Below are 16,870 nucleotides of genomic sequence, written 5' to 3'. Positions count from 1 at the left end.
TCGCTCCCCTCCCTGCTCTCTCTCGCTCCCCCTCCCTGCTCTCTCTCGCTCCCCTCCCTGCTCTCTCTCGCCCCCTCCCTGCTCTCTCTCGCCCCCTCCCTGCTCTCTCTCGCCCCCTCCCTGCTCTCTCTCGCCCCCTCCCTGCTCTCTCTCGCCCACCCTCCCTGCTCTCTCTCGCCCCCCTCCCTGCTCTCTCTCGCCCCCTCCCTGCTCTCTCTCTCTCACTCCCCTCCCTGCTCTCTCTCTCTCGCTCCCCTCCCTGCTCTCTCTCGCTCCCTCCCTCCTCTCTTTCTCGCTCCCCTCCCTCCTCTCTCTCTCTCTCCCCTCCCTCCTCTCTCTCCCCTCCCTCTCTCTCTCTCTCTCCCTCCCTCCTCTCTCTCTCTCTCTCCCTCCCTCCTCTCTCTCTCTCGCTCGCCTCCCCCTCTCTTTCTCTCTGTCTCTCTCGCTTTTCTCCCCCTCTCACTTTTCTCTCTTTCTCTCTCGCTCCCCTCCCTCCTCTCTCTCTCTCTCGCCCGCTCCCCTCCGTCCCCTCTCTCTCGCTCGCTCCCCTCCGTCCTCTCTCTCTCTCGCTCCCCTCCGTCCCCTCTCTCTCTCGCTCGCTCCCCTCCGTCCTCTCTCTCTCTCTCGCTCCCTCCGTCCCCTCTCCCTCTCGCTCCCTCCGTCCCCTCTCCCTCTCTCCGTCCCCTCTCTCTTGCTCCTCTCCCTCTCTCTCCCCCTCCCTCTCTCTCTCTCTCTCCCCCTCCCTCCTCTCTCTCTCTCTCTCTCTCCCCCTCCCTCCTCTCTCTCTCTCCCCTCCCTCCTCTCTCTCTCCCCCTCCCTCCTCTCTCACTCTCCACCCTCCCTCCTCTCTCTCTCTCTCCCTCCCTCCTCTCTCTCTCTCCCCCTCCCTCCTCTCTCTCTCTCCCCCTCCCTCCTCTCTCTCTCCCCCTCCCTCCTCTCTCTCTCTCCCCCTCCCTCCTCTCTCTCTCTCCCCTCCCTCCTCTCTCTCTCTCTCCCCCTCCCTCCTCTCTCTCTCTCTCCTCCCTCCTCTCTCTCTCTCTCTCTCCTCCCTCCTCTCTCTCTCTCTCTCTCTCTCTCTCTCTCTCTCTCTCTCTCTCTCTCTCTCTCTCTCTCTCTCTCTCTCTCTCTCTCTCTCTCTCTCTCTCTCTCTCTCTCTCTCTCTCTCTCTCTCTCTCTCTCTCTCTCTCTCTCTTTTCCCTTCCCCTCCCTCTCCACCCCCCCCCGACTGGTTGGATTCAATATTAAATAAATAAAGGCAAAAGTGAAAATTCTTTCACCATATAAATGACGAGGTGCTCTGCCAAATTTCAGAATGCTTTGAGAAAGAAACATTCTACACTCTGCAGCATCTAAGCCCCATGAAAGACCTTGTGCACACAGTATATGTAGGAAGGATAAGGACATTTGGAGACGTCATTATAGCTTCATATTCATTGGAATATTAGCCGACAAGGGACTAATCAACATGGTGAATGAGATTTCATCATGGGGATCCCAAGATCGATGACAACACCAAACAGGCGAACCCAATGGCCATGCTTCTTTGTGCAATGCTGAAATGGGTTATTCACCTCCGCCATCGAAGATGGATGGAGGTTACTGTTTTTACCCCTTTCTGTTTGTTTGTTTGTTTGTTTGTGAACAGTGTTACCGAAAAACTCCTCGACGGATTTCGATGAAACTTGGTGAGGGGGGTTAGGTCTGGTCCAAGGATCATGCCATTAGATTTTGGACTTGGTCCAAAATCCAATATGGCCGCTATGGCAGCCATTTTGAAAAATATTTGAATTTTTTTTTTTTGCATTTCTACATGTTTTAAGTGATTTCCAAACCCCCCTCCCCAAAAAAAATTGTTAGAGAAAAAAAATTTTTTTTTAACTTTTTTTTCAACAAAATTTAGATTTTTTTTTGCATTTCTACATGTTATAGGTGATTTCCAACAAAAATAACATGCCAAAATTATAATTGCGGCTGATTTTGGAATTTCAGGTGGATATACCCACGTAAAATCAATTTCTGTCTCAAGGAATCTAGTTATGACAAATGAATTGACTATGTAAAAGTTCAAAGTAAAAGGGAAAGTTGCAAACTATAACTCTGTGAGTACTGTTGACGTCAAATTGAATGAATAGGATATCAGGTTCACTTGAGTGACCAAGCAGTATTGGCGGCGGAGGTTTTGAACTCCACCGAGTGCTCCCCCTCTAGTTTTGCCGATGTGAAGAGCTACGGGACACTTTATTTTAAAATTGCTACATAAAGCCTGAGGATTATGCAATATTTTCCACATGAAATAAAAATGTCACTGCTGTGCCTGTATGCAGAGTACCAACAAATCCCATCCATCCTGCCATCATTCAGCTGGGCCTTCAGTATGCTCAGGGCTCCATTGTGGGCTCCAATTCACGCAGCATAGCACTGCTGCATGCTTTCAAACAGGTACTACGCTGCCTTATTAAACGGGTACTAAGCTGTCTTATCAAATGGGCACTAAGCTGTCATCAAACGGGCACTAAGCTGTCTTATGAAATGGGTACGAATCTGTCTTATCAAACGGGTACTAAGTTGTCTTATCAAACCGGCACTAAGTTGTCTTATCAAACCGGCACTAAGCTGTCTTATCAAACCGGCACTAAGCTGTCTTATGAAACGGGTACTAAGCTGTCTTATCAAAAGGGCACTAAGCTGTCTTATGAAATGGGGACTAAGCTGTCTTATCAAACCGGCACTAAGCTGTCTTATCAAACGGGCACTAAGCTGTCTTATCAAACAGGTACCAAGCTGTCTTATCAAACGGGTACCAAGCTGCCTTATCAAACGGGTACTAAGCTGTCTTATGAAACGGGCACTAAGCTGTCTTATCAAACGGGTACTAAGCTGTCTTATCAAAGGATACTAAGCTGCCTTATCAAATGGGTACTAAGCTGCCTTATCAAACAGGAACTAAGTTGCCTTGTCAAATGGGTACTAAGCTGCCTTATCAAATGGGTACTAAGCTGCCTTATCAAACGGGTACTAAGCTGTCTTATCAAACGGGTACTAAGCTGCCTTATCAAACGGGTACTTAGCTGCCTTATCAAACAGGTACCAAGCTGTCTTATCAAACGGGTACCAAGCTGCCTTATCAAACGGGTACTAAGCTGTCTTATGAAACGGGCACTAAGCTGTCTTATCAAACGGGTACTAAGCTGTCTTATCAAAGGATACTAAGCTGCCTTATCAAACGGGTACCAAGCTGTCTTATCAAAGGGGTACCAAGCTGTCTTATCAAACGGGTACTAAGCTGTCTTATCAAATGGGTCCTAAGCTGTCTTATCAAATGGGTCCTAAGCTGTCTTATCAAATGGGTCCTAAGCTGTCTTATCAAACGGGTACCAAGCTGCCTTATCAAATGGGTACTAAGCTGCCTTATCAAACGGGTACCAAGCTGTCTTATCAAAGGGGTACCAAGCTGTCTTATCAAATGGGTACTAAGCTGTCTTATCAAACGGGTACTAAGCTGTCTTATCAAATGGGTACTAAGCTGTCTTATCAAAGGGGTACTAAGCTGCCTTATCAAACGTGTAATAAGCTGCCTTATCAAACGTGTAATAAGCTGTCTTATCAAACGGGTACCAAGCTGTCTTATCAAACGGGTACCAAGCTGTCTTATCAAACGGGTACCAAGCTGTCTTATCAAACGGGTACTAAGCTGTCTTATCAAACGGGTACTAAGCTGTCTTATCAAACGGGTACTAAGCTGTCTTATGAAACGGGTACTAAGCTGTCTTATCAAACGGGTACTAAGCTGTCTTATCAAACGGGTACTAAGCTGTCTTATGAAACGGGCACTAAGCTGTCTTATCAAACGGGTACTAAGCTGTCTTATCAAATGGGTACTACACCGTCTTATCAAATGGGTACTACGCTGTCTTATCAAATGGGTACTACACCGTCTTATCAAATGGGTACTACACTGTCTTAGCTTTGTACCCATTTGATAAGACAGCTTTGTACCCGTTTGATGTCTTATCAAACGGGTACTAGGCTGTTTTATCAAACAAGTACTATGCTGCCTTATCAAACAGGTAGATGCTTCATGCTTCTTCATCTACACCACGATGTAACAAACCACCGATCCCTGCTATAGTAGTCCTCCATCACTCGTACAAACTGCATTGCCGCCCCTTCTGTCACTCCTCTCCCCCACCCAAGAAGTATGGATGGCAGCATATCTCATTTGGTATCACTAAATTAATTAACATTATTAGGTTAAATTCATCTTTATCATCCAAAATAAGGGATTCATCCAACTTGAATTGCTATTCTCAAAAGTGAGTTTTGTATCATGTAGAATGCAGTCCTCGAGATGTTTCGTTCCTGCGGGTTCATCTCAGATAACCATGAATTAGCATCGTTAAGGGAAATGCACAATTAATTATTCGGCGGTGTTTGTGAAGACCTTTTTTTCATTCCAAATGCAGGTCGTCAGGGATTACAAAACACCTGCCCACGAGGACCTTTGCCGTGACCTGATTAATCGGCTAAAGCCGTGTATCAGGTGCGCTGCACACACTTCTGGGTTTTGGATATTTCACCTTCACAGTCAATGAACAGAGGATTTGTGCAGGGTGACCGAGGTTCGAAGTATTTATTTTGACAGCCCATCCCCATGTGATGCTCTGTGCAGCTTTCTGACTCAGTGTCGACCTCTTGCTGTGAGCATGGGAAATGTCATCAAGCAACTCAAATCGTACATTTCGTCAATACCAGCTAGCATTCCTGAAAAAGAGGTGGGCCTGTCAAATCCAGTCTTGCTGTTTCTCTGGAATTTTTACACTCTCTCCCCTAATCTGACCCTCTCTGACATAATGGATGGCACAGTAACACCATTTTGGAGCCTTTGTTTACTTTATGCATTCCAGGCCAAGAGAGACCTTTGTTCTTGGATGGACAATTTTGTGGAGCATAAAATTGAGCTTGCAGCAAAGGCCATCGCAGCCACAGCATATGGGAAGATAAAGGATGGCGATACCATCTTGGTGTATGGCTGGTATGATATAGAAAGAAGGACTCCTCCTCGTGAAGGCGTGTCGATCTCCGTCAGTGGACACAGGACAGTGGATGACATCAACAAGACGTTAATTGAGGTATGCAGACTTCTGTGGGAAGCATTCCGATGAAGGGCCAACACTCTACACACCAACTTCTTGCTTCCCATAGCGGTCAGTATACCTCAATAAACGTCCTGTTGATTTCATCCATTGGGATGATATGGCTCTAAAAAATTGAAGCTGTGTCCTTCGGGCTTGAAGAATTGATGTTGGAAACGCTTATCGGTTTCACTTTATCTACTGATTTCACTCCCGTCTGTCTGTCTGTCTTTGAACAGTATATCTCAAAAGGTTATGGACGGATGATTCGGACGAAATTTGGTGGACAGTTTGTGTGTGTGACAAGGACGAATTGATTGGATTTTGGTGAAGATCCGGATCCGAGAATATTTTTTGTGATTCTTCAACATTGAGAAATGGAACCAAAAATGAGATATAGCATGACATCTCAAAAAGTTGTGGATGAATTATGTCAAAACTTAGTGGACGAGTTGCGTAGGTGGCAAGAACAAGCCGATTCGATTTTGGTTAAGCTCCAAATCCAGATCCGGCCTGTCGGTACTACCCAAAACGTAAACTGTTTAGCCTGGTGGAGGTATGTGCTCTCCCATGTGCCGTTCCAGTTTATTGAATGCTCTGACAAGACGTGCTGACCATTTTGCACAGAGGAACGAGTACATTTCCTGGGCAAGAAGATCTTTGGTCATGGAAAATAGAATCCGTGACATGTTTTAAATGGTGTTTATAAATGAAATGCCTGTGCCTTTTGCTTTCAAAGTGAGTACGGGGTTAAATTCCGAGAACACTTGGAATACTTTTGAAAATGTATTCTTGCGAGACTGCACTGCATTTCGTTTGTCCTTCAGAGATTGCCCTCTGTATAAAAATGTCTCCTGAAATTTTTAATTAATCCTATCCTCTTGCTTTGGTGACAAAACTGAAAAAGCGCATTGGCGATGACGCTTTAAAAAAAGTTCAGGAACATTAACGTTTTAGACATCGGAATAATTTTTACATCAATTGCAAGGACGTTTAGTGGATGATAAGCAAATCAAATTTGTATTTGGGATCCTGAGATCACAGCATGATGTGAACGTTTGAGTATGAACATTAAGCGGCCTCATTATCGATGCTCCACAGCTCATCACTGGTGTTGCATGTGCTGACGGAGGCGAGAAGACGAGGTCGACGTTTCAGGGTCGTCGTGGTTGATAGCCGGCCACGTTATGAGGGCCGCGTGTTCCTTCGCAGACTTGTGCGTTTCGACATTGACTGCTCTTACATTCTCATCACTGCTGTGGCCTACATACTGCCCCAGGTGAATCGTAACCACACAACCCCTCATGACCTTCTCATCCGCATTTCTCATATCACCTACTCACATGACCAAATTATTATATGTCAAATAAATAAACAAGCAGTCATAGACTGGTACTTACAAAATCATCAACTTGATCTCTCACCTTGTCGAATAAAAGCTGTCTCTAGAGAAGGTAGCAACGCAAACCAGAAGTTTCTACGATGATTCTGTACCAAACCATCAAAAATCGAATGTTTTGGATGTTTGACCTCATTGTGACCTTGACCTTTGACCAAAATCTAATCAGCACTAGCCATCACCCTCCTGAATCATGTGGTGTAATTTGACATTGGCAGCATCTTCCGTTCTCGAGTTATCGTGCCTACAAACAAACAAACAAGCAGTCATAGACTGGTACTTACGAAATCGTCAACTTGACCACTGACCTTGTCTAATAAAAGCTGTCTGAAGAGAAAGTAGCGACGTAAACCAGCAGTTTCTAAGATGATTCTGTACCAAACCATCAAAAATCGAATGTTTTGGATGTTTGACCTCACTGTGACCTTGACCTTTGACCGATTTTGACCAAAATCTAATCAGTGCTCCCCACCACCCTCCTGAATCACGTGGTGTAATTTGACATTGGTAGCTTCTTCCGTTCTCAAGTTATCTGCACCAAACCATCAAAAATCGAATATTTGACCTTGCTGTGACCTTGACCTTTGACTGATTTTGACCAAAATCTAATCAGCACTAGCCATCACCCTCCTGAATCACGTGGTGTAATTTGACATTGGTAGCTTCTTCCGTTCTCGAGTTATCGTGCCTACAAACAAACAAATAAATAAACCAATGTCACCCGCAGGGTGACCCGTATCTTTCCAAAAGGTGACCACGTGTGACTTCTTTAAGGTCACGCTGAGGTGAACAGAGCTGCTATCCACCAGGAGCGACTCCTTGAGGAATATCTGCCGACGAGAGATTCCGATGAGAATCGTTCTACAGAGTAACCATGAAAAATATGCATTTGCCTCATAACGTCACCAAATGACGTCAGAATGTCTCAATCTTGACATATCTAGAAAGCACTCATCGAGGTGTTCAATTTGAGGTACTACACGATATGGTTCCTAAAACTTGAAAATTTGACCTTGGGGTCAAATATGTTTGACCTTAGGCGCTAACCATGAAGGTCAAGGCCAATCGCCACCAAAAATTAATCAGCTGAGCGCCAGACCATGAACTATATTCCCATGAAGTTTGAAGACGATCCGATCAAAATTACTCAAAAAATAAGGGTTTCGTCGACTCCTCTGATTTGCGACAGTGACCTTGACCTTTGACCTTGACCTTCAAAATTTTATGCGCTGAAAGGGACCTCTATAGGCCTCTGATATGCGAAGTTACAAAAATTTCCAATGATAACTGTGCTCTGCAGAATTTTTTATACGTGATTACAGACAAACAAACAAACAAAAACAAAAAACATACAAGCTGACTAACGTATCTTGCAAAAACTTCGTTTTGGCAAGATAACAAGCAGTCATAGACTGGTACTTACGAAATCGTCAACTTGACCTCTGACCTTGTCTAATAAAAGCTGTCTCTTGAGAAGGTAGTGACACAAACCAGAAGTTTCTACGATGATTCTGTACCAAACCATCAAAAATCGAATGTTTTGGATGTTTGACCTCACTGTGACCTTGACCTTTGACCGATTTTGACCAAAATCTAATCAGCGCTAGCCACCACCCTCCTGAATCATGTGGTGTAATTTGACATTGGAAGCTTCTTCCGTTCTCGAGTTATCTGTACCAAACCATCAAAAATCAAATATTTGACCTCACCGCGACCTTGACCTTTGACCGATTTGACCAAAATCTAATCAGCACAAGCCATCACCCTCCTGAATCACGTGGTGTAATTTGACATTGGTAGCTTCTTCCGTTCTCAAGTTATCGTGCCTACAAACAAACAAACAAACAAACTAACAAACAAACAGAAACGGAAGGCATCAATATACTTACGAAATCTTTAGATTTTGTAAGTAACAAACAAACAAAAACGGAAGGCATCAATATACTTACGAAATCTTTAGATTTCGTAAGTAACAAACAAACAAAAACGGAAGGCATCAATATACTTACGAAATCTTTAGATTTCGTAAGTAACAAACAAACAAAAACGGAAGGCATCAATATACTTACGAAATCTTTAGATTTCGTAAGTAACGAACAGAAACGGAAGTCATCAATATACTTACGAAATCTTTAGATTTAGTAAGTAACAAACAAGCAGTCATAGACTGGTACTTACGAAATCATCAACTTGACCTCTGACCTTGTCTAATAAAAGCTGTCTCAAGAGAAGGTAGCGACGCAAACCAGAAGTTTCTACGATGATTCTGTACCAAACCATCAAAAATCGTAACGTCAACTGAAGCAAAAATCTCCATTTCTCGACGCAATTATTTAATATTATTTAATCAAAGTCACAAAACTGTAATATTCGGCCATCCACCAACAATCTTTACATAATCCGACGGCTTAACGAGTCAGGCATGCGACGATAACCTTTATTGGGATAAAAAAATGACTTTTAAACACCATCTTTATCGAAAACACCGTCAGCGCACACACGGAAAACCTTTACGTGATCAACGATGCCTCTGCTCGAGCGTGCTGCACCATGTGACGACCCGTGACGCGGCGAGTGAAATATTTTTTATACAATCTTAAAACGTCTCCAAAACATCCGATTTTTACCAGAATTTAGACAACCGAGTTTTAAGCGTCCTCAGCGATCGCAAAAACCGAAGACAAAATGAAAATCGAAGTTAAAACGAACTCGCAACGTCGAGCGAAGCAAAAATACTCCATTTCTCCACATGAATTTACGGAATTATGTTTGACCTCACTGTGACCTTGACCTTTGACCGATTTTGACCAAAATCTAATCAGCGCTAGCCATCACCCTCTTGAATCACGTGGTGTAATTTGACATTGGTAGCTTCTTCCGTTCTCGAGTTATTGTGTCTACAAACAAACACACAAACAGAGGACGGAAGTCATCAATATACTTACGAAATCTTTAGATTTAGAAATTAAATCTTTAGAAATCTTTAGATTTCGTAAGTAATAATTGCCAAAATGCCTTTGTCAATGATTGTGACTTTATCGGCTGACATCGTGCACATGTGATGGCTTTTTTTGTTTTTCACATTGTCATTCTGGATAGTTCACACCTCTTGGAAGAGCAAGGTGACAAAGGGTAAAATGGCAATATACTGACACGGGTGCAGTTCGACACGACAAGCAATGGAATGAACAAAGAGGAAAAGAATAAAGAAAGGAGGGGAAAACACACAGTAACCTGTAAATACGAGGGTAAGGTCAGTTAGAGTTAATGGGGGGTAGAACAGATTGTAAGTAGATGGGGAATGACTTGAAATGGTGATGCATTGCTTGCCTGAAGTCTTGGAGGGAAGAGTGCAATTGAACAGTCCTTTTCGAAGGCAGTTCCACAAATAGGAGGAAAGAGAAATGAAGGAGTGGAGGTGGGTGGAAAGCCTGGGGTTTAACCAGGAGGTGTTTACTGGAAGAACACATTTGTCCTGGAGGAGGTGGTGAGGGTCTGAGGACCGAGTGAGCAGAAGGAGCTCGACCAGAGGAGAGACATAAAAATGGGACTACTGGACCTGTAGCTTATCTGGCCCCTGGCCTAATGTTGCAACCCAAATTTGGTAGCATTCTGACTGGTGGGACTGGAGAAGAAGATTTTTGAAAGAATTCACACGATTTTCCCAAAGATTTATTCACGTCGCCATTTTGACACACTTCCAATCATGTGATCGGCATGACCTCCAAAATTTACATCAGGACGCAGTCCGAATGTTGTAACTCAAATTTGGTTGCATTCTGACTGGTGGGTTTGGAGGAGAAGATTTTTGAAGGAATTGACTTGACTGCCATTTTACACAAGGAAATTAGATGCAGGTGGAGGCCATTCAGCCCATCATGACTGTGCCACATCTATCAACACCAGACCAAAAAAAGAAAAATGCGGGGGGGGGGGGGGGGGTTGGTATTTTGTTCTTTCCACGAGATGGGGCAATGGTGAAGATGGGTCTTTGGTTTAAAAAAAAGAAAACACAACAACCACACAACACCCCTTGACGAGACCCCCACAAACAACACTCCACACAGATGCACACAATTATCCATCGATGTTCAAACTACCTGAAAGTCCAATCACATCCCTATACCCCTCTATCCCCATAACTTCCAGATACCTATCTCATTCTAATTTAAACATCTACTTTTTCTGCTGCCACAACCTTTCCAGGGAGGCCATTCCATGCATTAACTACTCTCTGAGTAAAAGACCCCTTCCTTGCTATCATCTTAACTCTCCTCTTCTCCACTCTCAGGCTATGGCCGCTGGTTCTATCACTGTCTACTCTGCTGAATAATTAATCTGCACTTATTTTATCTCTACCTTTAATTATCTTAAACATCTCTATCATATCTCCTCATAACCACCTTCTTTCTAGTGTAGAAAGTCCACTGCCTTTCCCTCATCCACTCAATCAGACTCTGTTTCGTATAATGATTTGTTATAATGACTCGTTAATAATTGTTATAATATTTGTTTCGTATAATGACTCAATGATTTGTTAAACAGAAACCACCTTTGGGAAACCCATGCTGACTGCCTTTAATTAGTTATTTATTTATTTTAAAGTTAAATGGTTCCTCATCTGGTCCTTAATTAATGTCTCCAACATCTCTCCCAGAACTGAAGTCAAACCAACAGGTCTATAGTTTCCCAATTCTTCTCTGGATCCTTTCTTAAATAATGGTGTTACATTTGCTACTCTCCAATCCTCCGGTCGGTATCTGTCCTGACTCCAGGGAACGATTGAAAATATCCGTTAACATCTCGCTTACCTGCTCGGCCACCTCCATCAATACTCTCAGGTGCATATTATCTGGACGCAGAGCCTTATCTTCCCTTAGATTACCTAGGTGTTCCTTCACTTCCTCTACTCCAACCTGGATCTTCTGTAACAGCCCTTCCTCACCTCCTCGATAGATACTCTCAGCTATTGGCAATTCTCCTGACTGTTCTTGTGTAAATGTTGAAACAAAATACCTACGTAACAAGCCTGCCATCTCATTTTCCTCACGAACCACTCTCCTGGAGCTATTCCTCAATGGGCCCACACTTGTCCGAACCGGTTCTTTTCCCCTGATGTACTTAAAGAAAGCTTTGTTATTATATTTAATATCCTTAGCCATGTCCTTCTGATACTCTCTTTTGGCTTGCCAAGTTATTTTCTGAACTTGCCTCTGTTTACTTCGATAGTGATATAAATCTAACTCCAGTAATGTTATTTTAAATCTAATAAATGCCTTCTGTTTCTTCTCATTAGCATTCCTTATCTCACGACTCAACCACCCTGGCCTTTTTCTGCTTCTAGTTTTACACTTCATTGGAATGTACTCACTCTGCACTCTAGTCAGGTTCACTATGTTTTTTCGTTCAAAGTCTTGGTAGATTAGCAAACCTATACATTTTCGAAAACGTTATGACATGGGGAATCTAAAAATACATGTTTATATTTGCAGACATACCTGCATGGCCGCCATTTTGAAAATCCAAAATGGCCGCCACGGCGGTATGTCCGTAAATGTAAACATTGATTTTCGGATTCTCCATGTTATAACGTTTCCGAAAATGTCTTCTTCTTCTTCATCTTTCGGCTGCTCCCGTTAGGGGTCGCCACAGCGGATCATCCGTATGATCCGCATAGTGATTTGGCACATGTTTTACGCCGGATGCCCTTCCTGACGCAACCCTGGTCGCCTCTTACGACACAGGGATATGGTACACCTATTTTAACCGGGGTATACACCGGCCCAGTATACTGGTACTCATTTCGCCGACCTCGGAAGGATGACAGGCTGAGTCAACCCCCTGGTGTATTCATTCAGTGGCCCAACGGGGCTTGAACTCAGGACCTTTTGGATCCCAAGCCGCTGCCCTAACCACTGCGCCAACACCAGGCTATAACGTTTCCGAAAATGTATAGGTTGTCTAATCTACCAATATTTTGAACGAAAATTAATTTACTGACATAGTGAACCTGATAGTCAGGTGCACTATGTCAGTAAATTAATTTTCTGATGGTCATTTACTGACAGTAAACCTGACTACTCTCCACATTTGCTCCTTGAAGGTTTCCCATTTCTCTCATGCTGATTGTCCTGTTGTTAGAGTCTCCCAATGTACATCACCCAACTCTCACCTCATACCCTCAAATCTAATAGCCTTACCCTACCATCCTCAACTCTAACCCTTAACAGTTTCCTTGCACACATAATGTTATGGTCACTTGATTGTAAATGATCCCTGACCTCCACCATATTAGGATTATTACTTAAAAGGAGGTCTAACACTGCACTCCCCCTCGTGGGCTTCTCGACAAACTGGGTTAAAAAGCAATCCTGGACACCCTCTCCACTACCTGCACCATCATCACTGCCTGTACTCACCCACAGCCTCATTACTGCCTGTACTCACCCACTGCCTCATCACTGCCTGTACTCACCCACTGCCCCACCACTGCCTGTACTCATCTGCTGCCCCACCACTGCCTGTACTCACCCACTGCCTCATCACTACCTGTACTCACCCGCTGCCCCACCACTGCCTGTACTCATCTGCTGCCCCACCACTGCCTGTACTCACCCACTGCCCCACGACTGCCTGTACTCACCCGCTGCCTGTACTCACCCGCTGCCCCACCACTGCCTGAACTCAGCCGCTGCCTCACCACTACCTGAACTCGCTACCTCGATGCACATTTTGTTGCACTTCCGGTCACGTGATTCGCATGACCTCCGCAATTTAACATTCCTACCCTGGAATAATGTTGTAACCTAAATTTGGTAGCATTCTGACTGGTGAGTCTGGAGAAGAAGATTTTCGAAGGAATTTACTTAGCCATTTTGACCTACTTAACGTCATGTGACCGAAACGAGAATTCCAATTCCAGTTAAGCCAAAAAAAATCTGAGATGACCGACCTGAAGCCAGATCCTGCATAGATTTTCGGTCAGCTTATTAGGTTTCAGTAAAATATCCTCGGAAGCACCGCAGATTGTGCAGAGAAATTTACACCCAGTGCCATGGATTAGTCAAGCCAAACAGAAAGGTGCCACAGATGCTTTTTCCGCAAAACTAAACAGAGTGCGCCATCACAACGATATTTTAGCAGAAGCCAGGCAAATGAGCTTAATGAAAGTGCCATCAATATCTTTGCAAAGGTGAATCCACCCCACTCCCTCTACTCCACCCCCCCCCTTCACTAATATAATGCTTCTCCAACTTCTCAAAATCTATAGATAATGTTAAAATTATCTCTTCATCTCACAGGTGGTGTGCATGACGTTTCTCCTCCCTTGACCCCAGGTGTCCATGGTCATGCTAGGTGCACACGGTCTGTTGGCCAATGGTTGTGTGATGTCACGTGTGGGCAGCGCTCAGATTTCTCTCCTTGCCAGAGCTTGTAATGTCCCCACTCTCATCTGCTGCGAAACCTACAAGTTTTGTGACCGCGTGCAGACAGACGCCTTTGTGTCCAACGAGCTTGGTATGTATATGGAAGGCACACAGTTATTCATGTTGTCCTACACCACTGGGAAAGCCTCTTCATATAATAACAAATTGTGGAATATCTGGCATTTAAATGGAGGGGATGAAAGCAAAATGGTTTGCACCTTAATGATTTCATGACATTTGATTTTTCAACAAACTTGAATTTTTTTTTTAATACATGGTCTCGTGCTTGGCTCATGGAAGAGCTTAGACACAGAACAGACCAGGAAAAAAATAAATAAAGGAAACAGCAGGAGAAAGGGGAAACACCAATAGCAGGGTGGAGGGAGAAGATAGATGGAGACTGACAAAAAGGGATGCAGGTAACGATGAGTGTTAGAGGAGAACACAAAGGGTGGACAGTATGGATACATAAGGAAAATTTCAGGATGGGTGGGGGAGGTTTAACGGGTGTTGAAAAGATCATGGTTTTGGATGGGGAATGACTTGAGATGGTGGTGAACAACTGTCTCGAAGACTGGGTGAGAAGAATGAGATCGAAGAGTGTGGAAGGTGGTTCCACAGGTGGGAAAAGAGAGGAATAAATGAGTGGAGGTGAGCAGTTCTGGATTTGAGCAGTTTCACTAGGTGGGGGTTCACTGGTGGACCGTGTGCATCCTGCAAATACTTTGTCGGGTTGGGAGGGGGGAGAGGACGACAGAGCATGGAGAGGGCAGAGAGTGCAAGACCAGAAATGAGGAGGAAGAAGACAGAGAGACCACCGACCTGTTGGCGATGGAGAAGAGATAGGTCCGTAGACTCGGCTTCATCACGAGAGATTCCAACGATCTTGAAAGCCTTGGCTTCCACGGCATCAAGCTGAGCAAAATGTGAGGCCAGGGATCCATCCCAGAGTGGAGAGCAGTTCTCCATCAAGCTGCGGATGAAAGCCTCGTCGGTGGATAGGAGCTCAAGTGTGTTAAGGAAGGACTTTGCACGATGGAGAATTCCCAGCCGGCATCTGGCTTTGGAGGACAACTCTGAAATGTGGAATTTATAATTTGGCCATGGAACCAGAAAATAATTGCCTCCTCTTTTCAAAAGTGTCCAACAGTGAATGCTATTATATGGAAGAGCTGGCTTAATGACCCCTCCAAAGGATGGTGTATATGTTGATGGAAACACCCGACCTACAGAGTACCAGAATGAATTTGTAGTGGGCTCTAGAATGGAACCCGACACCTCAAAATCCACTACCACTGGAGCTATCGTGGCAGCTAGCCTGGTGATTTGATGAAACTGTGTAAACGATCAATTGAACTGATTTTAATATTGGTCAAATTTTGAATTGAATTTTGCTAATTTTCCATTTACTGTGCCTATTCAGATGACCCTGAAGAACTTGCAAGAGTCAGCGGCGGTGCCCCCAGCTTGCAAGGCTGGGAAGACAATCCGTGCCTCAACCTCCTGAACCTCGTATATGACATTACGCCACCTGACTTCGTGGCTGTTGTCATCACGGACGTGGGGATGATTCCCTGCACTTCCGTGCCCGTTGTGTTGCGAGTGAAGAGTGAAGAATGACAAAAAAATCAAGAAAGAGTTGGCTATTGATAATTATTTACACCTTCGTTCCATTCACAGGCTCTTTTTCTCATCTACCTCTCAAGTGTTTATAGAGGTCAGAGTGGACATAATAAAGACGACTCTTGGGTTTTATTTCCCATTCAGCGAGTGTGGCTTGCGGCTGAGAATTTTATAAAATGCAGACCTGCCTCCCTACAGAAGTTGCGTATTTTGGACACAAAACCAACCCGTAAAAATTGTATTCCGAAAGATGAGCAAAATAAAATAAATTGCCCCTTTTTGTGCCCATATGTGGCTTTTAGGTCAACTCGTGTCACTTGCTGCCATTGGCATGTTTCGTTGGACCCTCATCTGAGGTACGCAAAGACAACAGATAAAGTTCAGAGATGCACGGCCTGGAATCGGCGCCTCTTTACAACAGCAGCTCGCAACCTGGGGATGGCTGTTTTTACCTTGTGCTATTTATATGTGGTCCGTTGAACAGACACTCCATGCCCGAATCAAGTAATCAATACTGCTATGCCCAGCTCAGAACTAGTGGGAGAGAAGTTTATAAAATGGTGTTGAAGCATTAAATTTGATTTATGGGACGAAAAATCCCAAACTCCACATACATTGAAGCAAAGCTTATTGGGAGAGATATACACAGATTCCAGGTGATGAGGCCTTAATATTGGCACTTTGTAAGTACGCTGCAGTCACGGTGACCTTTCAATTGCTCACTCTGGGACTAAACATCGGATGGTTCAGCAGCACAGCTACACCTCCAGCAAATTATGATACCCGTAGCAATATGCTGCATATTGAGGAAGAAGAAGATAAGATCTATTGCATTGTCTGTCAGGGGGAATAAAATTGTATTTCATATTTAATACGTGAGATGAAGATTGTTGTTGTGCTTTGAGTGTTTACAGTCATGTACTGCATATCTAAGTGTGTGCATACATACCGCCAATCAAGACTTTCTTGTGATGTTTTCACATTATGCAGAACTTAATCATCACCATCCCTTTGCAGCACATGGCTGTGGGTTAGCATCCATCCTTGTCGGTGGTGGTTCAACTGATGCAGTGCCCCCTGTAGGTTAGAGCAGGAATTTGCAATTTGTTCATGATGCCGGCGATCGCGCCTGTCCTTTTCGCGATGGACACCGTGGGATCTTTAACGTCCACCAAATAATGCCAGCAGATGTCCATCTGCTGTCCGGTTTAACGTCCATCTGCAAAAACATTCAAGCGTGTGCTGAATGAGAGAGTATTTCGAAGTGCTTCAGGTGGTTGGCAGGTTTG

At 44.2% G+C, this 16,870-nt stretch overlaps 1 protein-coding gene across 2 annotated transcripts in view; it reads left to right on the top strand.

Annotated features, from left to right (window-relative positions):
• EIF2B4 (eukaryotic translation initiation factor 2B subunit delta) overlaps nt 1–15,728 on the top strand; it is a 38,743-nt gene extending 23,015 nt beyond the window's left edge. For both annotated transcript variants that reach the window (XM_085883375.1, XM_085883374.1), the window contains exons 7-13: nt 2,325–2,439; nt 4,464–4,540; nt 4,670–4,772; nt 4,905–5,032; nt 6,234–6,411; nt 13,869–14,049; nt 15,382–15,728. In XM_085883375.1, the coding sequence (XP_085739501.1) occupies nt 2,325–2,439; nt 4,464–4,540; nt 4,670–4,772; nt 4,905–5,032; nt 6,234–6,411; nt 13,869–14,049; nt 15,382–15,578 (979 nt within the window). In that variant the 3' untranslated portion in view covers nt 15,579–15,728. The remainder of the gene's footprint in view (nt 1–2,324; nt 2,440–4,463; nt 4,541–4,669; nt 4,773–4,904; nt 5,033–6,233; nt 6,412–13,868; nt 14,050–15,381) is intronic.
• The last annotated feature ends 1,142 nt before the right edge of the window (nt 15,729–16,870 follow it).

The sequence above is a fragment of the Eptatretus burgeri genome, chromosome 5, assembly GCF_056783735.1.
Source record: "Eptatretus burgeri isolate ZD-2024b chromosome 5, Ebu_testis_v1, whole genome shotgun sequence".
Taxonomy (NCBI): Eukaryota; Metazoa; Chordata; class Myxini; order Myxiniformes; family Myxinidae; genus Eptatretus; species Eptatretus burgeri.
Note: the sequence above shows the minus strand (reverse complement) of the source record. Positions and strands in the feature narration are given on the sequence as shown.